The 27,959-nt window shown below is 43.2% G+C and overlaps 1 protein-coding gene across 2 annotated transcripts in view; it reads right to left on the bottom strand.

Moving 5' to 3' along the window:
* Positions 1–5,846: 5,846 nt before the first annotated feature.
* polr3a (polymerase (RNA) III (DNA directed) polypeptide A) overlaps positions 5,847–27,959 on the bottom strand; it is a 45,721-nt gene continuing 23,608 nt past the window's right edge. The window contains exons 17-29 of one of the 2 annotated variants that reach the window (XM_083786683.1): positions 24,770–24,940; positions 23,804–23,917; positions 21,415–21,450; positions 19,870–19,956; positions 19,358–19,440; positions 17,953–18,123; positions 15,797–15,890; positions 13,561–13,653; positions 11,989–12,153; positions 10,588–10,752; positions 9,436–9,567; positions 6,649–6,781; positions 5,847–6,090 (exon numbers count right to left, since the gene is read on the bottom strand). In XM_083786683.1, coding sequence (XP_083642809.1) covers positions 5,939–6,090; positions 6,649–6,781; positions 9,436–9,567; positions 10,588–10,752; positions 11,989–12,153; positions 13,561–13,653; positions 15,797–15,890; positions 17,953–18,123; positions 19,358–19,440; positions 19,870–19,956; positions 21,415–21,450; positions 23,804–23,917; positions 24,770–24,940 — 1,596 coding nt within the window. In that variant the 3' untranslated portion in view covers positions 5,847–5,938. The remainder of the gene's footprint in view (positions 6,091–6,648; positions 6,782–9,435; positions 9,568–10,587; positions 10,753–11,988; positions 12,154–13,560; positions 13,654–15,796; positions 15,891–17,952; positions 18,124–19,357; positions 19,441–19,869; positions 19,957–21,414; positions 21,451–23,803; positions 23,918–24,769; positions 24,941–27,959) is intronic. The other variant, XM_083786684.1, reaches the window with a different exon arrangement.

Below are 27,959 nucleotides of genomic sequence, written 5' to 3'. Positions count from 1 at the left end.
AGTGATTCTCTGACTTTTTAAGTTACAGACCGGCCTGTAAGGGTCCATTTGGTTCCATTTACTCTCAGAGTTACAGACCTGTCATAAGGGGGCCATTTGGAACCCCCTATAGGAATCGTTAAAGGGAGCCCTTAAGGAGTCGGACCATTTAAAGAGGGAATCACGAAGGAACTGGAATCGTTAAAATCCCTAGAAATGAGAAGGAGCTCGCTGATTCAAAGAATGCTCGACTGTTGTGACTGATGCCACTGCCGCCATACACAGTATAGCCAAAGTCTCCTTGAGTAATAATAATAATAATAAAACTTTATTTGTATAGCACCTTTCATGATATGAAATGTAAAGTGCTTTACAGAACAATGGAGAATAAAAAAGAAAAGCAAGGCAACGACATTAAAAAACAAGCAGTAATGCAATACAGTGAGGACATGAATAACAAAAAATAAAAGATCAATTAAAAGCAATGTTGTAGAAGTGGGTCTTGAGCTGTGCTTTAAAAATGTCTACAGAGGCTGCCTGACGAAGGTACAGTGGGAGCTTGTTCCATGCCGACGGCTTGTAGAAGCAAAAAGCTGCTTCCCCGTAATTTTTAGTTGCCATTTTTTTAGGCAAAGCGAGCAGGCCAGCAGTGGAAGACCTTAGGGGGCGGTTTGGAACATATTTGGGACACAAGTAAAATAATTTTAAAATCAATCCTAAAAATCCTTGAGCAAGACAGTGAACACCTAACGTCTACCGATGGAGTGGGTTGGTGCCTTGCAGGTTGCCTCTGCAAGGTTTGTACATTATCGTGCAGCCATTTTCTGGTTCCATCCATCCAGACCGCATTAATTTGGAGAGATTTCCAAAAATATCAATTTTCTTAAGCCTGAATCAATCCATCGAGGATCGTGGTGAATCATGACCATAAAACATATGATTCTGTGAAAAACAAGAAATGACTCAAGTCATTATATTGATATATAAGCTTGCATTCCATTCTCTTGCATATTGTACCTAAGTGGGGATTTCTGTAGTCGCGTTTGCAGTCTCTAGTCATGGTGCGGTGAGTCTCCCATTGGCTCAGAGGCTAGCCAATCATGAAAATCTCGCCACTTGGTCACGTGACTAGAGTAGAAAGTCCGATCATTGATCCGATTTGCAAGCTGAGATTTTTATTTATTTAATTACGGTATATGATATACTATATTTAATAAATAGTATTTATTAAATATAGTATATCATATACCGTAATTACCGTAAAACCGTAAAACAAAGGGTATTTAATATATATATATTATATATATATTAAATACCCTTTGTTTTACGGTTGTCAATTTCTTTCTTCTTTTCACAGAATCTAATGTTTTATGGTCATGATTCATCTGACCACCACTGCTATGCCCTATAGACGATCTACCAGCTCACACCGTGTAGCTTTATTGAGCTTGTAGATCGGCTATTGTCACTAAATGTTTGCCTGTTTTATGAAGCGATTTGCAAAGCGCTTTGGGTAAGGGAAGTACAGAAATGCTGATTATTTACTAGATGATACAGCCAACGCTGCCTCTTCGTTGACAGAGAATTTACATCTGAGAGAATCAAGCAAGTGGAACTGTTCTCACTCACGACAGGAAAGCATGGGCCATAATAATAATAATAATAATAAAGCATGTTAATATCCATCCATCCATCCATCCATCTTCAACCGCTTATCCGTAGTCGGGTCGCGGGGGCAACAGCTCCACCAGAGAGCTCCAGACTTCCCTCTCCCGAGCAACATCAGTGACCTCCTCCTGGGGGATTCCGAGACGTTCCAAGGCCAGAGAGTCGATGTATTTCCTCCAACTGCGCCTTGGTCTGCCCCGAGGTCTCCTCCCAGTGGGACATGCGTCGAGGACCTCCCTAGGGAGGCGCCCGAGTGGCATCCTAACCAGATGCCCGAACCACCTCAGCTGGCTCCTTTCCAGGCGAAGGAGCAGCGGTTCTACTCCGAGTCTCTCTCGTGTGACTGAACTTCTCACCCTATCTCTAAGGGAGATGCCAGCCACCCGTCGAAGAAAACTAATTTCAGCCGCTTGTATTCGTGACCTTATTCTTTCGGTCATGACCCACACTTCATGACCATAGATGAGAGTAGGAACGAAGATTGCTCGGTAGACAGAGAGCTTTGCCTTCTGGCTCAACTCTCTTTTCGTCACAACAGTGCGGTACAGCGACTGCAATACCGCCCCTGCCGCTCCGATTCTCCGGCTGATCTCCTTCTCCGTTCTCCCCTCACTCGTGAACAAGACCCCGAGATACTTGAACTCCTTCACCTGGGGTAATGCCTCATTCCCTACCCGGACTGCACAATCCACCGCTTTCCTGCTGAGAACCATGGCCTCAGATTTGGAGACGCTGATCCTCATCCCAGCCGCCGTACACTCGGCTGCGAACCGGTCCAGTGAGAGCTGAAGGTCTTGGACCGATGGTGCCATCAGGACCACATCATCTGCAAAAAGCAGTGATTCAACCCTTAGGTCACCGAGCCGAATACCCTCTCCGCCACGACTACGCCTCGATATCCTGTCCATGAAAATCACAAACAGGATAGGTGACAAAGCGCAGCCCTGGCGAAGGCCAACCCCCACCGGAAACGAATCCGACTTACTCCCAAGCACACGGACACAGCTCTCGCTTTGGGTGTACAGAGATTGGATGGACCTCAATAAGGTCCCCCTCACCCCATACTCCCGCAGCACCTCCCACAGGACATCCCGGGGGACCCGGTCATATGCCTTCTCCAAATCCACAAAACACATGTAGACCGGATATGCATACTCCCAGGCCTTCTCCAGGATCCCTGCAAGAGTATAGATCTGGTCAGTTGTTCCACGGCCAGCATGTTAATAGTGGAATGTAAATCACCCAGGAAGATAAAGGTAACCTTAAACTCACCTCAATTAAATCAACACCTATACTGTGATAGGCTGAATCACTGAGAGAAAGCTTTTATTTATAAGAGACCTTTAATGCGGGCAAAAGTTAAATGACCCCTGGTCCCCTTATGCATTAGACGGAAGGAGGACAATATCCAGAACCATGGCTGTGTTTTTCAAGTTTTAAGTTGAATGGGCTTGTTATATAACAATGAATATCCATGATCTAAAATCTAAATATTGAATCATGCAACTGAATAACTGTCTGGGTTGAACACAAAGGTCTGAGTAGACGACGTGACAATACCTGGTAGTGATGCCCCATATAATCAGCTGTATGATGGCCAATCTATAAGCTTGTAGATTCACTAATATTCTCCTTATTCTGACATGCCTAAAATAGGGACACTAGGCTAAAGAAAGTGGTTAGTGTGTGTGTGTGCGCGCATGTCACATCTTAGCAATGCAGCAGTTAATTGAATTAATTCAGATTCAAATGGAACCTTATAGATCTTTAAAGAGTGTTAAATGAAACCAAATGGACCCTGAACAGGTCCATTTGGTTTCATGTTACACTCTCAAAGAGTCCAATTTGTGACCAAATGTTCATGCTGGAGTCAACCTTCCAGAGGTTTACTGAAGCACATAGTGGTCTAATAGGGGGAACAGCAGTAAAACCTGTAATTAGGGTTGTCCCGATCCCATCACGTGATCGGAAATCGGGGCCGATCATGCCATTTTCAAATGATCGGAATCGGATTGGGAGCAAAGAAAAGGGGTCGGGACATCCCTAGTATCAATATTATATCCATATCATGATATTAGACTGGATATTGTCTGTGGATATGGCATAAGTGTTGTAGAAAATCTGTACCAAATTCCAATGATCGGAATCGGATCGGGAGTAAAGCAAGCAAGCATGCATATTAGGGCAGTACGTACAGTAACCCGCCTTTTATAGACCTCAAACCTGTTCAGACATATTGTATTTGTACCACAAAACCAGTCTAAACTTAAGCTGTAGAAGGTATTTCAATCACAAGGAGGAATGCCAATTTATCGTTATACAGTATGACAATGTTTTATTTATAAATGTTTAGCATTTTTATGCCTAATGGTGATCGTCGATACTTGACGGCTACTGTAGTCCAACACCTGTCCTGACGTACAGTATCAAATCATGGCTGGTTTTATATAGCCGAGCTTTGCATCTCCAGTCCACACACGGTCTTGTAGTATTGGTGTTCAAATGCATTTGTAAGTGAAAGTGTTGAAACAGTTTGTTTACAGCCGTTAGACCCTCACTTTACGCAAGTGTGATTATTTGTTAGTGATTACTGCAGTGAATTCATTCTGTGTACACAGTATTATGTCTGTGGTCTTAAGGTTGTTGCAGTGATAATGCATTTTTAATTACGAATTAATCTCATCCAGGTTGTTTGGATATTATTTACATGAGTTTCCCTTCCTTTGTCTCACGAAGTAATGATAAATAAATAAATATGATTTACACATCTGTATATTTATTATACTTACATTGCTTGAGGTACAGACACCATTGTTTCCCCTCCATCTATATTGCATGCAAGCAGCATTCGTAGTGCACGGGCGCGCGCGCGCGCGCACACACACACACACACACACACACACACACACACACACACACACACTTCACATATAAAGTGACTCCAAATATTTTTTTTTAATAGTTTATTCACAGGCAAAATATACACATTAATATACATTCACACACAATGTGATGCTCCATACAGTGTAGAAATTACTGATCATTTCAAACATATTTCAGAAACAGATCTGCACTGTTAACGAGCTCCATGAAATGAAAACTACCGTCAATTATTTAATTTTATTTCTTGGCAATGGTAACATGCCTAGCTGACGAACAAGCTAACCAGAAAAACACAATTCCCTAGTCTGTAGATTCAGAGGTATTTTAGTGTTGTATGTTTTGTACATCACCAAGGACAAAGACAAGACCCACAAAACGTCTTGATGCATAAACCATATTACATTAAATGAAAGAAAGCATGTTTTTACAAGCAAAACAAACTAAATGAACTGCGACTACTGTCCTTGCGCTTACAGTATGGTCAAATAAAAAGGCCCTATGTGGCATAATTGTCTGCATTGAAAGCATGTTATCCCTTACGGTAAGTTAAATCAAAATAAGTCTGTAGCACAGACCCAGAACATGAAGTACAGAGATTTGAACTAGTATGTTTCCTGGCAGAGGGAAATGAAAAACATTTTAACAGGCACTTGAGCGCTCAGGAAAAGGAAGTCTATCTATAGACAACAGACTTCATCATTGGCAAAATAAAACTAAAAGGGGGCCAGGTGGGGGTCCACAGGGCTGATGACAGCAGGTGTCTATTATGGGATGGGGGGGGGGGGGGTGTATGATGGGGGAGCCCTGGGCATCTGCCATACCTGCTGGGGGGGGTTGAAAGTAACTAAGTACATTTAGTAAGTGTATACTTATAATTGACAAATTGGAGGTAAATTTACTTTACTATGCGTATTTCCAATGTTGAGGCCCTCCTATGCACATCTGTGCGTGTGTGCGTGCGTGCGTGTGGCACAATGTGATCATTTGATTGGCTGAGCACGGAATGTGACGATAAATGATGATAAGAGCGGCCCTCACTTCAAACGGGTGTGATTTTATTTTATTTCACACTTCTACTCCACGACAGAATATTGTAGGCTATAGGCTATACTTATTGTTATTCCAGTGGGTTAAAAGTTAACAGCTTCTGACATACAGGGTTTCAAACCAACAGCGACAGTATAGCGTCTCTCTCTCCTCACATCTGAGCGAATAAGGGACTTGGGTTCAAAATGGTCAAGGTGTAGCTTTAAGGCAGACGACGGGGAGGCAGGTGAGGGTGACTAGGGGGCTACTAGAGGAACATGGGGTGATTAGGGGGACAGGTGAGGGTGACTAGGAGGCTACTAGAGGAACATGGGGTGATTAGGGAGACAGGTGAGGGTGATTGGGGGACAGGTGAGGCTGACTAGGGGGCTACTAGAGGAACATGGAAGTCAGGGTTGTCGAAGAGAAGAGGCCTCTCCGGTGGAGAGGGGTTCTTGTCAGCCTTATGCAACAGCTTGAACAGACCCGTGCCGATGTTCATGGGAATGCCCATGATGATGCACTCGGACACACCTGGAATGAAACGAACAGAGGACATCATATTCATGACCACTTCATGAGAAGTCGTGGAAATTACAGGTCAATTTCATAATGCAGCGTTTATATTCACCCATTGTGTATATCTAAGAGAAAATAACTGCAAAAGCAGAAGAAAAAAACCCTGCAACACCCCAGATTAGATGAATAGCCTTTTTGGTGCAAGGTTCAAAAATGCAATGTAACACATCCATTGTCTGTCTATCAGAGGGAAATAAATCATGTGGAAAAGGACATTAATTGTGTGCTGGCTACTTCTTTATTTCCATCTATATCTAGACATATGTCTATATACACATGCACACACACATACAGTACAGACAGTATTATAGCTAAACTATAACTAAATATAATTATTTATTCAGTTTTCTTAATTGTAATATTACAATTGTAGTTGTACATGTAGTGTACAATATCAACGTATTGTAGGTACCGGTAAATTACAATATTATTTTATCCCCCCCACCTTAGGTTACTCGTAAAAGCCCAAAAATAAACTATATATTAAACTAAAATAATGCTGAATTAATTTACCACAGACGGAGTCCTTCTGTCCGAAGTAGGCAGCATCAAACAGGTGATCCGCCGTCTTCTCAAAGGAGGCCAGCATGAGGACACTTTCCTTCATCTTGGCCAGGCCGAACCTGGTGATGCCCAGAATCTCCCCCTAGTGACACAGCAGGTACATAACATATCAATCTGGGAAGCCGCCGCTCCAGTTCCCCCAGCGCGCAGAGACGTGAGTCTCCAATGGCCTTCCGCCTTTGAGCAAGGACGCACTGTGATTGGCCAGTAGCTACTTTAGAGTGGCAGTCGGGGGAAATGCTCTCGCCAGAACATGATTTACAATTCTGTCCATATCGGGTCGCAACTCAAAGGGGGCTGAGTCGGCTAAGCGAACTTCACAACGTTTGCCACGGCAATCGGTGGTTTAAGTTCGCTTGAGATGGCGCCCCTCCATCGAGGTCTAACACTGTGCTTAGGAGGAGGGCGTGGCCATTTACTCAAACACAAAGGTCATTCGGCACTCACTGTAGCGACTCACCTTGTAGGACATGAGCTCTGCTACTAGCAGCATGACATTATGGTGGTGACACACTGTACCTTGTAGGACTTACTGATCTACCGGCATGCACACTTAAGCCTCTCCAATTGATCCAGAATGAAACAGCTCGCTTGTTCTTCAACCAGCCAAAATTCTCACATGTCTCCCTGTGTACTGTACTCCCTGTCCCTGTGTGCGGTCACTGCCCGCACAGAGTACAAAACTCTAATGCTGGCCTTCAAGGCAACCAAAGGAATGGCAGCCCCAAAATCTTGCAAGTCTGATCGGACCATACAAACCCTCCCGTGTGATCGGCCAATGCAGGGAAGCTGGAAGTACATTCACTAAAACACCGGGACAACGCTCCACACGTCCCAAACTCTTCTCCCTTCTGGCTCCAAAACTATGGAATGCACTTCCCATTGCAATCAGAACCTCAGCCTCACTCCCAATCTTCCGTCGTAATCTGAAAACCCACTTCAGACTCCATCTTAGCCCGCATCACTTGCCGTAGCACTTACCCTAGCCTTGACGACCTTACAGGCGTATGTAAATGCTCAACTTATGTAACTTAGACAGCATTTTATGCAGACATAGCACTCTATAGTGTATACGTAAAGTGTCATTCTATAGATATTCCACTGTTAGGGGGTACAGGCTTTAGTTACCGACATACTATTGGTCCGACGGTCATTAGACCGACAACCTACCTCTAATCTCCATCTTTTGCTAATGATCTAAATATCTTTTTCAGCCGTTTTGATAAGAATGACTTCAGTGCTGAGCGTGATAGTGTGTGTATGTCCATTCCGGAGTATGTCCCTATCACACTCAGTGAAAATGAAATTGTAGCTAGCCTTTCCTGTATTAAGCCCAACTCGGCACCTGGGCCAGATGGCCTTAGAGGTAGAGAGTTGAAAGAAAATGTTCATGAACTTAAAAGGTATTCTGTTGATGCTATTCCACTTCCAGTATTTGCTTGACTCTCTAACAAAGGCCAATTTATGGAAAATGTCTTGTATTGTACCTCTCCCCAAGAAGCCTGGAGCCACTGAACTAAAATACTTCAGGCCCATTGCTCTTACTTCCATTTTGGGAAACTGTTTTGAAAGCGTTATAAGCAGACAAATCACAGCTTAGATCAGGGGTCCTCAACTAGAAATGATGAAGGTCCACAAATATTTTTTTGAATAAGACCGAGGTCCGGTCCCATGCGCGGCGTCTATCGGAGAGCGGGGCTCTATGCCCGTTTAGTATGGTCAAGCCAAGCTTATACAAATCAGATCCCCTTCCAACCAACCAATAATGGGGTGCAGAGTGCAGGCCCGGAGTGGAACTCCAAATCAGGCCGGGAGTTATACGCCCTGGCAGGCCACACTGTGCGCGCGCACAGCGCGCGCCAGACCTTGGGGGACATTTTGGGGGCCTTTGCAGCAATTTCACATGAGAAATGTACCATCTGATGTTATTTATATTATTAACTTAAAAAAAAAAACCCAAAAAAAACCCCATTTTTTTTTTTTGGGTGGTCCGCGGTCCGGTCGCGGTCCGGTCGCGGACCGCGGTCCGCCAGTTGAGTACCCCTGGCTTAGATCATCTCCAATTTGCTTATAAAAGTCAGAGAGGAACTGATGATGCTGCTATCAGCCTGTTTAACACCCTGTCAAAGCATCTCCAAGTCCCCTCCCACTTTGCCAGGGTCCTTTTTATTGATTTTACCTTTATTGATTTTACATAGGAGTAAATGGAAGTATTATCCATCTTGTCAGAGACTTCCTCTCTGACCGTCCTCAACAGGTCCGTGTTAATGATACTCTGTATTACACCTGGTAGACGGTACAAAGTACCAAAAGCTAACCGTAACATTTTTTTTTATTCCTTCATAGCAAATGCCATTAAGGCACTAAATGATACCATGTCTCTGTATTTGCCACTGTTGTCCTGCACTTTTTTGCCATGAGAAAATAATTGTGTAAGTGTTGTTGCTGTTGTTGTAACTGTTTGTTTTTTTACTGTTGTTGAGACCGAAGAAAAATTTCCACACGTGGACAATAAATGAAACTAACTAACCAACTAACCCTAACCTAACCCTAACCGCAAGCCCGGACAAACGCATGTTTGGGAGCGACGTGTGATTTTGCGCATGTCGGATCTTTGGTGTGTCGTATCTGCGTGTGCTCCCCCTGTCAGCTTCTTAGCAATTTTTTATGTATTTGATGTTCTTGCTTACTGTAAATCGCTCTGGATTAAGAGTCTAGTAAATGCCTAAAGTGTACCTTGTAGGACATGAGGTCTGCCAGCAGCATGACATGTCGTCGGTCCACACTCATTCCGTGGCTGCTCATGGTGTACTGGATCTCGTTGATGATGGTGGTCCTGGCCGCTTCGATGCCCAGCGTCTTCTCCACCTGGAAGCACAGAGGTTATTGTTCAACATGGCTGCTTCCAATAAATCAATGTGCCTCGGTTCAGGGAAAGGTTATAATAGTTAAGTGCTGTTAAATAAAGCCTTGGTTAAACTAGTGCCTCATAGGTGTTGTTAAATAAAGCCTTGGTTAAACTAGTGCCTCATAAGTGTTGTTAAATAAAGCCTTGGTTAAACTAGTACCTCATAGGTGCTGTTAAATAAAATATTGGTTCAACTAGTACCTCATAAGTGCTGTTAAATCAAGCCTTGGTTCAACTAGTGCCTCATAGGTGTTGTTAAATAAAGCCTTGGTTCAACTAGTACCTCATAGGTGTTGTTAAATAAAGCCTTGGTTCAACTAGTGTCTCATAGGTGTTGTTAAATAAAGCCTTGGTTCAACTAGTACCTCATAAGTGCTGTTAAATAAAGCCTTGGTTCAACTAGTACCTCATAGGTGCTGTTAAATCAAGCCTTGGTTCAACTAGTACCTCATAAGTGCTGTTAAATAAAGCCTTGGTTCAACTAGTACCTCATAGGTGTTGTTAAATAAAGCCTTGGTTCAACTAGTACCTCATAGGTGTTGTTAAATAAAGCCTTGGTTCAACTAGTACCTCATAAGTGTTGTTAAATAAAGCCTTGGTTCAACTAGTGCCTCATAAGTGTTGTTAAATAAAGCCTTGGTTCAACTAGTACCTCATAGGTGTTGTTAAATAAAGCCTTGGTTCAACTAGTACCTCATAGGTGCTGTTAAATAAAGCCTTGGTTCAACTAGTACCTCATAAGTGTTGTTAAATAAAGCCTTGGTTCAACTAGTACCTCATAGGTGTTGTTAAATAAAGCCTTGGTTCAACTAGTACCTCATAAGTGCTGTTAAATAAAGCCTTGGTTCAACTAGTACCTCATAGGTGCTGTTAAATAAAGCCTTGGTTCAACTAGTACCTCATAGGTGTTGGTAAATAAAGCCTTGGTTCAACTAGTACCTCATAGGTGTTGTTAAATAAAGCCTTGGTTCAACTAGTACCTCATAGGTGTTGTTGGAGGTGGTCCTGCTGCCTTTGACGCCGTGAGTTGCCATGACAGCGCGCATGTTGTCCCCCTCCACCAGCAGCTTGTACTTGTTTTTGCCGCTCGCTTCGTCGATGTGGATGACCGCTCTGGACACCTCCGGGATGCCCTGCACCACCACCTGTCAATCAACATTAAAAATACCACCTTCCAATCAACACGGAGCTCGTTAAAACACCTGCACCACCACCTTCCAATCAACACGGAGCTCGTTAAAACACCTGCAACCACCACCTTCCAATCAACACGGAGCTCGTTAAAACACCTGCAACCACCACCTTCCAATCAACACGGAGCTCGTTAAAACACCTGCACTAACCACCTTCTCGTAAACTAAACACAGAGCTCGTTAAAACACCACCACCTTCCAATCAAGACAGGACTCATTGAAACAGTGCTTCTGTCAAGGACCCCTCCAAACCCCCATCTGACATTTATTTTGTGCCCCCCCCCCCGTAAATGCCTCCGCCCTGTTATGCAATACCAGTTATACCCATCGTCAGGGTAACCAATATATAACAATATAGAGATCTATTATGTGTGTCCTCGTCTCTTATCTAGCCATGTATCTTGCTCCATTACGCCACTTATCGTCTCCATCTGGCCAGATATAGTCCATTACACCACTTATTAGAAATTGAATAGAAAACAAATTGGTTCCATTTCATACCCTCTCAGAGTTACAGACCTGTGTAGGTCCATTTGGGACCATTTGGAACCACCTGGAGGAACCCTCCAAAGGATTTCTATACATATGAAAACTTGTTAAATGGAACCTTCTGCATAATGACTATACTTTTCCTTTTGGTACTTTAAGCCAATATGTTTGTAGTTTTACAGAGTTGTAACTAGGCATGTAACGATATCGTATATCGATATATATCGATATTAATCCTGACAATATGAATCGAATCGAATCAATTCATTGAAATAATATGATGTCATATTCCATCATATTAAAGTGCTTTTGGAGAGAAATGATGGTCACTTTCAGTAACAGTAACACTGTAGAGGGGAGCTGTGTGTGTCTGTGACTGTGCCCAGGTGATAATGGTGATTGATGCTCATCAAGGAAGGCAATTATGTTTCTGCACTGTCAAAAGTAATGCTACTTCTTTTGCAATGTAGTTAAATAAAAAATCTCAAGGGGGAAGATAAATTATATAAAATTAAAAAAATATATTTTTAATATCGTGAAAAATCGTATCGTGCACCTCATATCGTGATACGAATCGTATCGTGAGTTGAGTGAATCGTTACATGCCTACTGTAGTTGTAATAGACTATTTCTACAATAGGGTATCGATACTTTTGTACAAAGAATGGAGTTCTTCTTCCATCATTGCTTTCTTCTCACCTTAGGAAGGTCTTCCTTGAGGGACTGCAGAACGTAGTACATAGAGCTCTTGCTGTTCTCCCGCGGAGACACGCAGACCACCGCCTCTCCGTGCACGGCGATGTCTCCCGGCTTCACGCGCAGCTTGGACATGCAGATGGAGTAACGAACCGTTTCAGCATTCACCTGGACATAGAAAACACCCCACTTAGACATGCAGATAGTGTAGCGGACCGTGACTGCATTCACCTGGCCCCCCACACACACACACCTGGCCCCACACACACATACACACGTTTCTGCATTCACCTGGCCCCACACACGCACCGCGCACACACATTTCTGCATTCACGTGGCCCCCACACACACCCAGCTTAGACATGCAGATGGAGTAACGGACCGTTTCTGCATTCACCTGGCCGTGCGCGCAGTGTGTGTGCGGCCGGCCACTTAATTGTCTCTTGAGGACTATCATTTACACAAACCGTGCAATTTACCACCCCACAATCTACATACAAACATTGCAAAACAACCGTGCCGTTTCTAATTTAGTCTTGGTTGCATGCTGTGCATGGAATTTGTGCACAGCGTGCAAACAATTAGTATAAATCGCCTTGGAGGAGCAATTCTATTATATGAATAGCTTCGTATAATTGGCCCTTTAAGACATGCTCATTACACCATTTGTATCTACTGGCTCCGTGTCTCAGAGGTGGGCTATGAACCTCGCAGAGCGTGGGACCTGATGGAAGCCTCGCAGAGCGCAGGACCTGATGGGCTGTTAGTGGAGTAGAGAGCGCTCCGCTGTGTTCATTTGGACCACACGCAAGTGGTTATATAACCTCACAAACAATATACCTTAAGGCATAACTTCACAAAAACTATGCCTAAACCTAACCTTAACCCTAACCTCACAAAAACTGTACCTAAATCTAACCTTAACGTACTTTATCGGGCAAAAAAGTAGTCCGCGGTTGGTGGAAAAATAGTGCTGTCGGCAGCGGGATTCGATGGAGAGGCGTGTTGGGAGTCTAATGACCACGAGGCATGCTACCGAGCTGGCTGAAGAATTGGGGTTTCTTTTCTGGCTGTATTAGAATGTGAGAAAGCCCTGCAGGCCCCCCACTACTTCCTACTACTAGTAGGGCGGGGCGAAGCGGTGTAAAACAAGCACCTCATCAGGTCCCACCCGCTCTGCGAAAAAGGCATGAACAGTTCAGAAACGTGCCTACCAATGACATCGTCGATGAGGATTCCAAGCTAATAGAAAACACAGCCTTTCTCTTCCTGGGAAGTTACTGTAGGATGATGGTTTGGGCTATGTTGATGACCTCTGACTTCTGTGGCAGTCAGACAGCATATACATTTGATCAGCTATTTTTGAAAAGGTCTGTGTGGATTTTTGAAAATGTTCACCTAAAATGACATGACCAAAATATTGGTGCGACGTTGAACCTGCTAAAGAATCGGGAATCATCAGCTGCATAGTATTGACCACTTCGAAAAAGTTAAAACCACAGTCTATTTATCGGCTCTTAAAAGGCCATGTCAACAGTGGATCAGCAAACAAACAAACATTAGATGACGTGATACCTCTAGTCGCAGCAGCCGTATCCTCTCCAATGACAGCTTCACCAGAATGAAACAGTCGTCGGGCAGAAAGACCTCCTCGATGTACTCCGAGATCTGTGAGAGGATGAGAAACGCCGAGTGTCACAGATGGCGCACAGCTGCCTGGCCTCGTGGTGTGTTTGTGTAGCAGGCCAATGTCAAAGAGGACGTGTGTCTCTGGCTTTTCACATGTCAAGATGCCGTCTCTCTCACATTTGGGCTCATTTGGGATCCAGGAGCCTCGTTCTCCAGAAGGGCTTTTGGGTCTCATGCATGTAAATGAGACTTGCTCTGCAATGCATCGACACAGCGGTTTACCAAGGCTGTCATACTAATTACTACATCTTGCACTTGGATCAGCTCTAAATGCTGTACATAGGGGTGAGTGTCTGCCCTTCTAATATAGGACTTTCGTATTGTTGATGGATTAGGGCCCAGTCAATCTGGACTATAGATGTGATTAATGTGGGTTTTGTCCATCCATCTTCAACCGCTTATCCGTAATCGGGTCGCGGGGGAAACAGCTCCACCAGAGTGCTCCAGACTTCGCTCTCCAGAGCAACATTAGTGACTTCCTCCTGGGGGATCCCGAGACGTTCCAAGGCCAGTGAGTTGATGTGTTTCCTCCAACTGCGCCTTGGTCTGCCCCGGGGTCTCCTCCCAATGGGACGTGCATCGAGGACCTCCCTAGGGAGACGCCCGAGGCATCCTAACCAGATGCCCGAACCACTTAAACTTAAACTGGCTCCTTTCCAGGCGAAGGAGCAGCGGTTCTACTCAAAGTCTCTCTCGTGTGACTGAACTTCTCACCCTATCTCTAAGGGAGAAAACACATTTAGGCCGCTTTGACCTTATTCTAGTCATAACTCTGAGCTTAGAAATGAGTTTTGTGCATTGCAGATGGTTAATATTGGGCATCTCTGAGGAAATTCTCAGCGTTCAGTTATGTGTAAAACATTACTCCATGTACACTTTGCACAGATGAAGTGTGCAAAACCACCCTCTGTCTTTCATTAGGGCCAGCAAGCAATTTGAGACTCCGGAGGAGCACTTTAGATATCGGGCAGAAACCTCTTATCTCCATATTCTATTTTCTATTTAATTATTTGCAAATGAATGCTTTACTTGATCATACTACAGTGTCACAGTTAAGTATCTACGAGCTTGAGCCACTTTAGCTCATTTGGAATTTGATTTCTGAAAATTAACAGTTTGGCACAGGTTTCCATCATATTGACGTGTCTATATAGCTTCACATCCGGTTTCGCACATATCCCGCCCTTAGCTCACGCTGATTGGTTCGGTACGGAACGGATTGGTGTCAGCTCAACTCCCTGAGAGATCCCAGATGAAGGCTGTGTTGGGGAACATGGTTACCCAATACCGTCCCCATCTGGCAGCGTCAGGTTAACGATGAGTGCTCACATGGAACGTTTATTGATGTCTGCAAATCTGCTGTGCTCAAACGTCTCGGTTATTCTAAGCACAAATAGATAACGGTAAACATGGATTTATTTTTCATCATGATTCCGTCAGTCAGGTCATAGTGACTCGTAACCTATTGAGCGCCACTTCTCTCCACAAGTGAAAGTAATTTTCTGCTTGAAGTGCCCAGAATGCTGGATGTGTCACGTGGCTGGAGATGATGTGTGATGCTCTGCGCTGGGAAGAGGAACGCTCCACTGCGTCTTACTTTAACCAGAAATGCATGGCAAACAGACAGACAGGCACCGGCTGTTTGTTGTTGACAGGGATTGATCAGATTCTAAAAATGTCTTCTACATCCTGACAGTTTTCTGAAAAAAAATGTTTCTATGTCAGTCGTTCTTCGATTTTAAAAAAATAGCAGACCTACAAGCTCGTAGCGCGCCACTCGGTGGCGCGCTATGAGCTTGTAGATCTGCTATTTTTCAATAGCTAAAGCATAACATAATGCTAACACCAAAAGGGGTTCCCGCCCAGAATGGGTTAACCTGAGGTGTAACCCGTTACTAGAGGTGTAACGATAATAGTAACTACATCGAAAAAATCGATTTGAAATGATTGAATCGTATCGTCCATGAATGAACCAATATCGTGATACGCATCGCGTCGCTGTTAAAATGTATCGTTACACCTACCTGCGCATTACCTGTTCAACCGCTGGTGGAATGCAGGTTCCAAATGTAAACAGTAAAGAAAGAAAGTAAGAATAGAACATGAAAAATGACTCATTTACCTCTCCAAGAAGAGTTTTCTCAATCCTTCCCTTCACCAGACGACCAAAGTCTGCATCATCATCGACGTCCAGATGGGCACTGATGATTGGTGTGCTGAGTGGCAGATACAGGAGAGTTGATTTATTTTTAGTACATTTACCGGTTTTAATGGGTGAACTATAAGGGTAAAGTGTTAAAAGTGTTGTGTATTGTGTAAGTGTTGTGTATAAGTGTGTAAGTGTTGTGTAAGTGTTGTGTAAAGGCTGTGTATTCATCCTAGACAGGGCAGGGGCCTGTTTCACGAAACTTGGATGAACTAATCCAGGATTTAGGCCAAAACCAGGCTTTTTCAATCCTGGTCTTTACAGCCTGGTTTATTCCGTTCCACTAAAGCCATGCGAGGCTCAGAATTGGCGGATTTGGCGAGCCGGGATCAGCAAGCCTGGCTGAATAGATAGCCTGACTTTTTGTCTCTAGACCCATTCTGTAGAACACAGATTTACTGATCCTTCTTCTTCATGCGGTATTATGGCAGTTTGCATCCTTAATAGTTGCATTACTGCCCCCTTTAGTATATCTCAGTATCTTTACTAATCTATTCAAGATTTACTGATACAAGGACTTAAGCTTCTAAAATAAATACTGCTGCTGTAATTAAAGAGAGAACATACTCTTAATAGTGGATAGACTGAATGATTAACTACCCCAAAAATATAGTTTACATTTTACCACTACTACTACTTAAAACAGAATTATTAATATTGTAAGCATAATGATATTGTCGCATTGTGATATTTGGCCATAACTCCCTCCTCTGAGGGAGCTACCTTTGGGGAAGGGGGTTGTTGTCCAGACAGGGGCCAGACTGGTGAACTGTGGGTCATGGGTTCAATAGTGGGTGAAACGTTACAATGGTAATATGTTGTAAAACAATGAGTAATGGTAATATTTAGTGGTTTTCACTTTTACAAAATAATAATAATAATATAAGATAATATAATAATTCTTCTTAACCGTGCACTTGCACAACATCAAACCTATTCTGGGGAACATTCACCAAAAGCAGCTGATCTACAAGCTCACAAGCTGTCATGATGTTGTGCAGCCTATATATTTTGGTTATTTGATTTTATATAGTGCTTAAATTAGTCCTTTAATGCAGACGGATACAAATAAGGCAACACATCAAAAAAAATCATTGGTTTGTGATCAGTTTGACTGCTTAAGTTAAATAACTCAGAAACTACAAAACATTTCAAAGTAAAAAGTTCCAGCATCTGTCTCCACAGTAAACTGAATTTTACAAAGTGTGAATGGAGTTTCTAGGTGAAAGTGATTTTTTGACATGCCACTATCTGCCTATAATTAATGTCTCAAATTTGAAAGCACTATATTTCTAAAACTATGAAACATTTCAAAGATTCCTTTTCAGGCAAACATGTCCACCGTAAGATGAACCTAAATAGGTTTGAATGGGGTTTCTAGGTGTAAGTATGTAGGACTAGTAGCATGCCAAAGTTTGTGCTATTGCCATTGAGAATGCATTGGGCGTCTAATGAACAGTAAAGACATCAGGATTAGGTTAAACCTGGCTGTTAGCCTGGTCCGGAGCAGGCTAAGTCCAAAGCATTAGTTTCCATGGTAACTAATGTAGCATCACTTTCATGAAACCAAATCAAGCCTCAACATATCCAGGTTAACTGGTTAAGTTAATCTGGCAAGATCAACCAGCTTTCATGAAACCGGTTAATCACTGATCCAGGATATATTAAGCCAGGATATGTGTTAAAGCCCGGCTTAATCTCTAATCCAAGTTTCGTGGAACGGGCCCCAGGTCACTGTAGCCAAACAAGTTAGTGATCATGAAGTCTAGGTGCAATGTGAGTAGAAAAAAGCCATTTTCTGCTGTCAGGCTGTCTTGAACAAACCGCCTATGAGGTGCACTGTCGACACGTGTCAAAATTGTTCCCATTTGAAGGAGACAGTAGACACCACTCACCAGTCAATAGCAGATTCTCTTTAAAGCATTTAACCCTCCTCCCAGAAAAAATGACACATCCTTAAGTCAGACTACAAAGGAAGAGACAGCTCCAATGTGTTTCTTTGTCTGCATGTGACCAGGAGGACGAAGTCAAGTCTCGGTTATTTGCCACAAGCCTTGAGTCCCGATGCTTACCTGATGTTTTTGGAGGCGTTAATGATCTCCTTGATGCGGGGCACACCCAGGGTGATGTTCATGGACGCCACTCCGGCAAAGTGGAAGGTCTTCAGAGTCATCTGGGTGCCAGGCTCCCCGATGCTCTGGGCACACAGAGCCCCCACCGCCGAACCGGGCTCCATCTGGGCTCTGAGTTCACACACAGAGAGAGAGATTAGCACAACTCACCACAACTACATATATACATACCTCATGTACATAGTTGTACATTTTAAAACTGTGTACATTGGTGACTATAACGATAATCTAGATGTCATGGAGGACTACAAAAAACGAAAAATAAATAAAACTAGTACCAACAAGGGCGACTAGTGGATTTACTAGTCGACTAGTTGAATAGTCTCTTGCTTAAAGCCCTAGGGAACATACATTCGTCCGACATACCAATAGTCCGACATATGTGGCCAGTTAAGACGGTTAGGGTTAGGTTATGTTGGACTAACGCTACGCACCCCTACATATCAACTCTTTCTGCTGCACTTACAAATGTTAACAATTATTCAAAAATTGATTAATTGACAATAAGAATTTACTCAACTAAATTAAAAAAAATTACAATTAATTTAACATTTCACAGTCCCTCCATCATTGTATAAAAGCGGTGTATTTTATGTGAAATGTAACCATGATAAAAATTGTAAAAAATAAATTATATATTTAAAAAAAACACATTTTCTTCTCACATTTCTCATACAGAAGCGCCATTTCCTGCATCTCATATGATACAATACATCTTTGAATAATGAATATTAACAAGCATTTTGTCATTCTGTATATTGGAAGCGAATTTTGATGTTATAGACATTTATGGAGGGGAAATTGAGGCTCTTCGGAAAATCCCAGTTTATCAATTAATGGATGATCGATTAAAAAAAGTAAATCAAAGTCAACTAAGTGAAGCCCCGACCTCGCCGGTATTCCAGCTGGGATTAGATTCTTATCAGGCCGAGACACACCTGTGTCCCGGGGGGAGTTACATGGGAATGACCATTTCATCCACACAAGGCCCCTCGTGTGGATTAACGCATTCTGACCTGAGATCAGATTCATACGAGGTTTCCACTGGACACACACTGGTCTGATTAACCCATTCTGACCTGAGATCAGATTCTAGAAATGTCAGTCGCTCTTCGATTTTTCAAAAATAGCAGACCTACAAGCTCGTATCGCGCCACTCGGTGGCGCGATATGAGCTTGTAGATCTGCTATTTTTCAATAGCTAAAGCACGACATGATGCCGACACCAAAATGGGTGCCCGTTCAGAATGGGTTAACAGGCATTAGTGGAACCAGGTGGCACATCCTGCCGGACATAAAGCAACACAATCTGTAGACAGTCTGAAGGCACATACAGTCGCAGTACCTCATGTATTTGTCCCTGCACGTTTCCAGGAACTTCTCCAGTTGCGTCGGGGTAACTCGGTCCAGCTGATAGAGAACCTTAGGCTGCAATACGAAGAAAAGGCAACAAAAAGCTTTTAGTTGCTTGGGCTTGTGGCGACTAGGGACGTTAATAGTTCATCGTTAATCAATGAATCGCCGTTAAGAAATTCTTCAATTAAACGTATTTTTTTTAATTTTATTCCTCACACAAAGATGCCATTGCCTGGCCCTGTATCTCAAATGAATCAAATAAATATTTGATTACAATATGCCTTTTGTATTCTTTCTGTATATCTTCACAATGTAGATTTTTATGTTAGACATTGAGGGAAATTAAGATTCTCAGATAAAATGTAAAAACAAACGCTGCTTATCAACTAACTGGTTAATCGATCGATTAATGAAAAAAATGGACATCCCTAGTGGCGACTGACATGCAGTATGGTGATGGTGAACGGTGTGAGGGTGCTGGGTTTACAGTGGCTACTGTACCTCCGTGCTGCCGTTGTCGTTGATGCCGTACTTGTCTCTGGTTTTCTTGATCCTGTCGGACATGCTCTTGATGAACTTCCGTATGCCCTGTTGGTCGAGAGAGGAGACGAGATGGGGAACAGGGCAGAATCCAAACGCAACACACCGGTCACTAAAGTCTTCTCTACAAGTAGGCAAAAAGGGTCTCATTAGTGCTCTCTCCAGCCATGATGAGTCATGCTGTTATTTCACATCACAGGTGAGCGGAACTAATCGGAGATCAAATGAATCCACACTCTTGTTTACAGGGCATTCTCATTCAATCCCACGCACAGCTGTGCACACTTAGTCTAGTCAATTGTTTGAGCAGCGAGTCAGAGCCACCATTCTTCCCACTGAACTGAAGAGTGATCGGAATAACTCAAGTTTGCATTTACGTCGGGTGTATTCTCGCCGTCTGCATTGTGATCAGGGAGAGCTCAGGGACGGGATGTTCCTTAAGGCCTATTCATACTCCAGTATGAACAGGACAGGACAGGACGTAGGGTTGCGGTACAACGTGCGCTCACGGCTGATCCGATCACATTACGATCATTCACAATGCGTCCTGGGTGCATCATGCATTAAAGGGGGTGTAAGTCATGTTTTTGTACACACACAAAATATAATACTAAAGGTTCTATAACGATCATCATTGCTATAATGTGTTTGTTCTCCAACTTTTTAATAAACTAAAAACAACTCTGCAAAAGGTAATTCATCAATTTTACTAGTTAAACACTCCTGCATGAGGTCTCTCTCCTGATTGGACATAATTGGTATCCTAGGTATCCTAGCCTGAACATGTATTTTCTGTTTACTACTGAAAGAGCTGGAGATCCTATTAACACCTTTTGTGCTAAAAATGTTTATACTCGTCCTCTCAATTCAAACCGCGGGGTGCCTCGGACGTGTATACAAGTCCTTTAGACCTTTTTAATGATATAAAACAAGATTGTAGTAATCCATTTTTTGACAGCTCCCGTTGGTAGGCAACGCCTTATTCAGTGCTCGTGGACATGTTTCGTGCGTGCGTGAAGCCACTTCACTTCCTTGTTCACAGGCTGACACGCTGTCTATTATCTCTGAATCTACGGCGCTGTCCATGGTTTCCTAATTTCTGACTTAAAGCATCTCGTTTGGAATATTAACACTTCTAAAGAGTGATCAGACTTGACAGCGCGAGGTAGTAATGGAACCTTATACTGTACCTCCCGGTTTTGGGGGGAATGGAAGGCGGGGTTTTTCAGAGTAAAATCTGCCCATCTGCTTGGCACTTTATTCTGACAAACTCTGGCAGCAGCATAAGTGTTAATGAACGAACACACCATAGCAATGAATGCTTTTAACATGCGTCCTTCCCTTGTCCCGGAGAACATATCAAGATACAGATCACATGTTAATAATACGTAACATAAATGGGGGCCATTGAGAGCATCTGTTTTTGCAACTGAGAAACGAGTTTTAATGCAGAATAAATGCTTTCCACACACTATAGCAACGTAGCATGCTCATTATGAACTATACCTCCAGGTACTTCTCAGAGCCTGTGTCTGTTAACTCCTTCACAAAAGGGGGAAGAAAGGTTTGGAAGCGTTACTTACTACAGCACTAGATAGACTGCACCAGTTCACTGCACTACTCTCTGTGATGGTCAAAACTCAGTGTTATACTTAACCAGTAGTGCCAGTAGTTCAGCAGTAGCACGCGGAAATAGAAGATCTACAAGCTCACACAAACGCATTGTGAACGTGTAGGTCTATTTATGGCATTCTGAAAAAAATAATATAGAATATTCCCACCTAAAAAGGATATCGATGCAGTCGGGAGAAAACCACCTAACTCCTTTTTTTTTTTTTGGTTTTAGATTAGTTTTTCTCCATAAATCAATGCTATTGAACATCCTTTACGTCTGTGTGTTTTAAAAAGTATTAAAAAGTGCTTCTGGCCCAGGCCGTGGCGTAACGGTCTGGGCACCTGACTGGTAATCCAGTCGCAGTGTGCCGCGGGTTCGACTCCCGAGCCCGACACGGCCTTTACTGCATGTCTTCCCCCATCTCTCTCCCGTTTCCTGTCAGCCTACTGTCTGTCCCTTAAAAAATCAATAAAAGGCGTAAGCCGCAAAAAAAAAATCTAAAAAAAAAAAAAAAAAAGTGCTTCTGACAAAACCTCTCAACACCATTGGACGGTCAAACTGTCTGCTAAAACTTAAAGCAACTACCTCCACAACCTCTCCCCTCTCATGATGCAAGTAATTGACAATATATAAAGTCACAATACCAACTCTGACGAGGCAGTATTGCTTTGTATTAAAAATATAAGGCTTTCTTTATTTCCCGGAAAAGAATATATATATATTTTTCATTTCCTGAAAATTTTACATTTTGGAGTTTTGGTGGCTTCTTCTCGACAACAGAATGCCTAAAGTAGGTTGAAGGTGATTCATTGTCTCCTCCTGGCCGAAGGCGTGGCAGAGAGTACGTTTTCGCCCCTGTCTGCGCATGTGACCGTCCGCCTGTGTGGAGCTAATCTCCAGCATTGCTGACCCAATCGATGTAAAACTTTGCAGTCCGGCAGCCGGGGGTGTGGAGCGGGAAATTTGGTACTTATATAGTCTATATACATACATATATGAATGTATGTATACTAGTCCTTAGCCGTTCTGAATATATGAACAGCAAATGATGTTCAGTGTGGGTAATGCAATGTAATAGATCACATTACTGATAGGGGGGGGTTGTTTCCCCGTGTGGGTCTGTTACGCGGACAAGTGTGTCCCAGTATTAATCTGTGTCCATCCCAACATGCATTTCACTGGTGACCCGGAAGCTGTCCCAACATGCATTTCACTGGTGACCCGGAAGTGGACGGACAGACAGACAGACAGCGATCGCTAAATTATTAGATAGACAATATTTTAGGCCAATAAAATAGACTATACACCAAGCCTGTTGACTGCCGGACTACTAGAGGCCATAGAAGAACCTCTACCCCAAATCTTTCACATCAGCCTTTTATAGCGCCACCAGGGCAATTCTTGCAAACAAATCTAATTACCAACCTGGCCTGGCGGAGACCTGTACTCCGAGGAGCCTTCTGTAATGATACATTCATTTCTTAACCCATTTAGGCCTAACGTCGTTTTTTTTTTAAATGTCTTCAAAATCAAAGTTTTCTGAAATACCTCATGTTTCTGTATCAGTGGTGCTCAATATTTCATGTCAAGGACCCCCAAAGAGTATATGTATATATGCCTCTGCCCCCCATCTGAAAATATGTTGTTAGAGTAGAGTAGACTCGGATGATAATGACTGACGTGACGTCTGGACCTTGCGATCTTCCTCAGAGCCATAACTGGCATACATGAAATAATGAAAAGACATGAGACGAGCTCTCCTACTGTGCGTTCTAATGCTTGAAGTTGTTGCATCATCTAGTGCGTGCATGCATGTGTAAAAGTGGCATTGAATTGCAGATCAGATCAGTAGTTCTCAAAAACGTTCAAAAATAGCAGCTCCGCAAAGTTGTACATCTGCTATTCAAAAGGTAACGCAAAAATCTAAAACGGCCCTTTTTTGCTTTCCCAGTTGTAGCAGGTTAGTCTAGTTGTGGAACAGAGGACGTGAGCGGGTTTTGGAAACACAATAAGCTTCTAATGGCAATTATCCTTGTTATTATTTGGTAGAGGTCACGTACCGCAGAGCATGAGAGCTTCCACAGAGTTCTCTCATTGACATTTATGGTTATAATAATACTGTTAAATAATAGCACACTTTGGCAATCAGCATATATTTGTCACTGCATGTACTCCTTACTGGGGCTGGGGGGGGGGGGGTCTCCTCACTGGCAGTAGGGTAAAACAGCAGTGACAACAACAGGGTGGGAGGACTTAATTGGAATTAATTAGTCTAATTACCTCCAGGAAGCTGTCTCGGCAGCACAGGAAGTCCGCTCTCTTCATGATGGAGTCCGCAGTGAGGACCAGCTCGTTCCTACTGAGGGCAGGCTCCTGTTGACACGGGAAGACTGCCTGCACACAAAGACACTACTGGGTCAATTCCCTATGAAGACCGCCTGCACACAAAGACACTACTGGGTCAATTCCCTATGAAGACCGCCTGCACACAAAGACACTACTGGGTCAATTCCCTATGAAGACCGCCTGCACACAAAGACACTACTGGGTCAATTCCCTATGAAGACCGCCTGCACACAAAGACACTACTGGGTCAATTCCCTATGAAGACCGCCTGCACACAAAGACACTACTGGGTCAATTCCCTATGAAGACCGCCTGCACACAAAGACACTGTTGGGTCAATTCCCTATGAAGACCGCCTGCACACAAAGACACTACTGGGTCAATTCCCTATGAAGACCGCCTGCACACAAAGACACTGTTGGGTCAATTCCCTATGAAGCAGGAGTAGCCATTAATAACTGTACTTTATAGGTTAACCCATTTTGATCCGAGATCAGATTCTAAAAATGTCTTCTACATCCTGACCTGAGATTAGATTCTAAAAATGTCTGTTTGAAAATGACAGGTTTCTGAAAAAGCTACGTTTCTATGTCGGTGGTTCTTCGATTTTTCAAAAATAGCAGACTTACAAGCTCGTATTTTTCAATAGCTAAAGCATAACATAATACTAACACCAAAAGGGGTTCCCGCCCAGTCTGGGACTGACGCTCATTTGGCTTGTTTGAAAGTAAAGAGTGACAACGACATACTGCTGACAGCAACTCAGGGGCTGTTCAAATAAAAGGCAACTTTATGCTTAGGCAGTCTAGCCTATAAAAGACGGCCGTAAATGGTCCACAGTTAACCCGCTAATGGTCAGACATAAAGATGTGGTAATAATGGCGGCGCCACGGGCCTTACCCGGATGTTGTCCAGCACTCTCTTGAACTCCAGCGGTTCGTCCTTGCCCTCCATGTCGGCGGGGTCGAGGCCGTCGCCGCCGTAGATGAACTGGATGATGTCGCCGGTGGAGCTGCGTACCGTCAGGTCGTACTGGGAGCACAGGTCCTCCAGGGACTTCACCAGACGCCTCTGTTTCAGTCAAGCACACACACACACAGGACATTAGCAGGGGTCATTAACTCATTTACTGCGGCTAGCTGTTAGCATTAATCCCAGTTCCAGGTGCCACCATAAGCGTTCACTTTAAGAATCGGAGTTTGCCCGGAGTTTGAGTTGCTTAGTGGATTGGATGATTGCACTCTCCCACAGCAATGAGGAAAATAACAACACATATTGGCTATTTTTACACTTTATTCATTTTACACTTGGTATAGGTAGCATGTGGAAGATCCATACGCAGCCACAACACTTGGTATGGGGCAGTATCTTTCTCACGCAGGCAAGACACTACAGGCACGACAGAATGTCATCATTGAAGGCAATCTAAATGCAGTGAGATATCAGGATGAGATTCTGGAGATTCAGGAGCTCCATGGGACCTAACGCCATCCTCCAGGATAACAATGCTCACCCCACAGAGCCAGGATTATCACAGACTCAGTACCTCCAGACCTCAACACACTTGAAAACTTGTGGGATCTGCTTGAGCGTGCTGTACATGGCCAATATGTGTTGTTTTCTTTTTACTGTGGGAGAGTGCAATCATCCAATCCACTAAGCAACTCAAAGCAAGGGTTTAACACCAACCATTTGTCAAAATGGCAAATGTTTTGGAGGCGCTACACACATGTGTATGCCCGATCCTTACAATCTATACCTCGTTGTAAAGGTGACTAATCATGGACGCTTATAGCTCTGAGTTAAATTAACTTTGATTTTACAATATACATTGGGGTCCTAGAGATAGAAATGCCATTAAATGGGGGTCCTGTCAAACCTGGGGGTCCTTGAAATGAAAATCGGTGAAAATCACTGCCAGAGCTGTACAAATATTCTCTTACGGGGGTTCCTTGGCATATATTTTCTAATGGGGGTCCGCGGGCTAATGAGTGTCAATTTGGGGGTCCTTGACGTGAAAACGCTTGGGAACCACTGCTTTAGGGGGAAATGTGGCACCAGTGCCAGAAGAATGCGTGAAAAGCCAAAGAAGAAGAAGGGCTCCCTGACCAACCACGTGGTGTTATTGTGATGGTTGTTAGTCATGGAGGAGCAGCAACGGCCAGCGGTAGCATCAGTGCTAGCTTAGCTTGTTCTCATGCTTTATAAGATCCTAGAGATGGCAGATTGTCTCATTTGGAGTAGAAAAAGAACAAATAAGCGGGTTCGCGTGCACGTCGGATCCGTGTGGAGGCTGTCTAACATGTGAGTAAAAACCAAAGAAATATATATTTATTTATTTATTTGAAGACAGATTTTCACGTTCTGGCACAGCCGGGTTGTGGAGATTAGAACGTAATCCTGCTTAAATAAACCATGAAAAGCATAATTTAAAAATATTTTTTATTCTCTTCAAAGTCCATCCACATAAATGTTGCCTCAATCAGGCTAATGATAACATATACCGTTACCATCAATACCAATAATGCAGGCCCTCTTTGGTATCCCTGTACTCAACATTGCAATATAAAGCATTTAAGTCACCTGACCTGCAGTAGGCCTATTCCATCCTACAGTAAGTCACAAAGAGGAAAAACTGGAAGCTATAATATCTGCAACCAATCTCCAACCAGGAGAGATATCTGAAAGAACACACCACCTCCATCCCCATGAGATCCCCCTGACACAGGCAGATAGGTGGGAGGACAGTCCATGATTGTTTGCAGAGTGATAGATTTCAGCTTTGCAGCCGCCTGTCCCTGGAGATATTACTCCACCGTGGTGTACTTTGCCCCGTTAAAAGAAGAAAAAAAAACATCCCTCCCACTGCATCTCTGATAGAAAGACTGATAGAGGCAGATAGTTATAGAGGTGAAAGGGAGCGAGCCTGTGAAGGTGGCTGGGGTCAATAGTCAATCTATATCTACTGTATATAGATTGACTCATGCATGTGGAATTCACACTCTCTTTGAAAGTGCCTTATACGTGATGGTGGGCTATTTAACCCATTCTGACCTGAGATCAGATTAAAAAAAATGTCTTCCGCAACCTGACAGTTTTCTTAAAAAGCTATGTTTCTATGTCAGTCGTTCTTCGACTGGCGAGCTATGAGCTTGTAGATCTGCTATTTTTCAATAGCTAAAGCATAACATAATGCTAATACCAAAAAGGGTTCACGCCCAAAATGGGTTAAAATGCTGGTATCGCGTCCAGGGTAGGCAGAAGTCAGCCCCATTAAATTGACTCATGCATGTGGAATTCACATGGGGAACACTCTCTTTGAAGTGCCCCATTATAAGGAAATTGTTAGTAGAGTGTGGAATACGTAATGCAGCTCTACTTGTATTGCATTATATTTCCTCAGAGCTCATTATCATTTTATCTCTTCCGTTAAATGTTATTTATATTACTTAAAAGCAATAATGCACTTTATGCACAAGTTACTTTAGTAACTCTATTGCCCTATAAAAATGCTGCTAAATCATATGCACTTTATACCTTGTACTTTGTTTCTTGTAGGTATGTTTTCGTAGTGATGTGCTTCACTGCCTGCCTGTTTCGTTTTTAAACATTCTTTGCCTCTTCTCTTGGCCACCAGACAGTGGCCTTGTGGTTAGAGTGTCCGCCCTGAAACTGGGAGGTTGGGGTTCGATCCCCGGCCGGGTCATACCAAAGACTGTAAAAATGGGACCCAATAGAGCACCGAAGTCCTGATGTCAATTGTCAGTAGAGGGCGTCAATCCACAGGTTTGTGTACTTTTTATTTGCATTGTAATATCCATAGGGGGATTTTAGATCGCCTCATATAAGAACTGTTTGAAAAATAAACCGATCATCCCTGCCTTTTCACTCATGTGGATATGAAGCATCGACTGAAGGTGGAAATGTACAAATATACCCAAAGAGTAACAAAATAAGCGTTAGAATCGAGTCAAACAACCCAGAGACTACATTTCCGGGTAGGTGGGGTGGCTGCATCTGCCCGTCGCACAACAGAAACTGAATGTTAATTACGTTTATTTTTATTTTATTGATATTTAATGTTTCGTGG

Source organism: Protomyctophum parallelum (genome assembly GCF_964188405.1).
Source record: "Protomyctophum parallelum genome assembly, chromosome: 17".
NCBI lineage: Eukaryota > Metazoa > Chordata > Actinopteri > Myctophiformes > Myctophidae > Protomyctophum > Protomyctophum parallelum.
This window is presented reverse-complemented; position numbering and strand designations above follow the sequence as displayed.